The sequence below is a fragment of the Buceros rhinoceros genome, unplaced genomic scaffold (genome assembly GCF_000710305.1).
Source record: "Buceros rhinoceros silvestris isolate BGI_N320 unplaced genomic scaffold, ASM71030v1 scaffold28019, whole genome shotgun sequence".
Lineage (NCBI taxonomy): Eukaryota > Metazoa > Chordata > Aves > Bucerotiformes > Bucerotidae > Buceros > Buceros rhinoceros.
The window spans coordinates 473-776 of NW_010430162.1; the positions used below are offsets into that span (position 1 = coordinate 473).

Consider the following 304-nt stretch of genomic DNA (forward strand, 5'->3'; position numbering starts at 1 on the left):
CCCAGTGAAGGAGGTGGAGTGTGAAGGCACCATCGAGTCGGTGGAGCACCCCACGGAGCACCACAGCTACGGGCGCAATGAGGGGGCCTGGATGAAGGACCCGGCAGCCAAAGATGACCGCATCTATGTCACCAACTACTACTACGGCAACAGCCTGGTGGAGTTCAGGAGCCTCGAGAACTTCAAGCAGGGTGAGGGCTGGTGGCCGAGTGGGTGCGGGGGCCCTGGCACCTCCTGGGTGGGTGCTGAGCACCACGCAGCACCGGCTGTGCTGGGCCTTGGGGTGGTGGGGAGTGCACGAGGA

The 304-nt window shown here is 64.5% G+C and overlaps 1 protein-coding gene across 1 annotated transcript in view; it reads left to right on the forward strand.

The window, feature by feature from the left end:
- Positions 1 to 304, forward strand: part of OLFML2A (olfactomedin-like 2A) — a gene marked incomplete at its 5' end in the record, with an annotated part of 1,805 nt that overhangs the window by 465 nt on the left and 1,036 nt on the right. Inside the window, one exon of the mRNA XM_010142936.1 lies at positions 6 to 191. Within this exon, the coding sequence (XP_010141238.1) occupies positions 6 to 191 (186 nt within the window). The remainder of the gene's footprint in view (positions 1 to 5; positions 192 to 304) is intronic.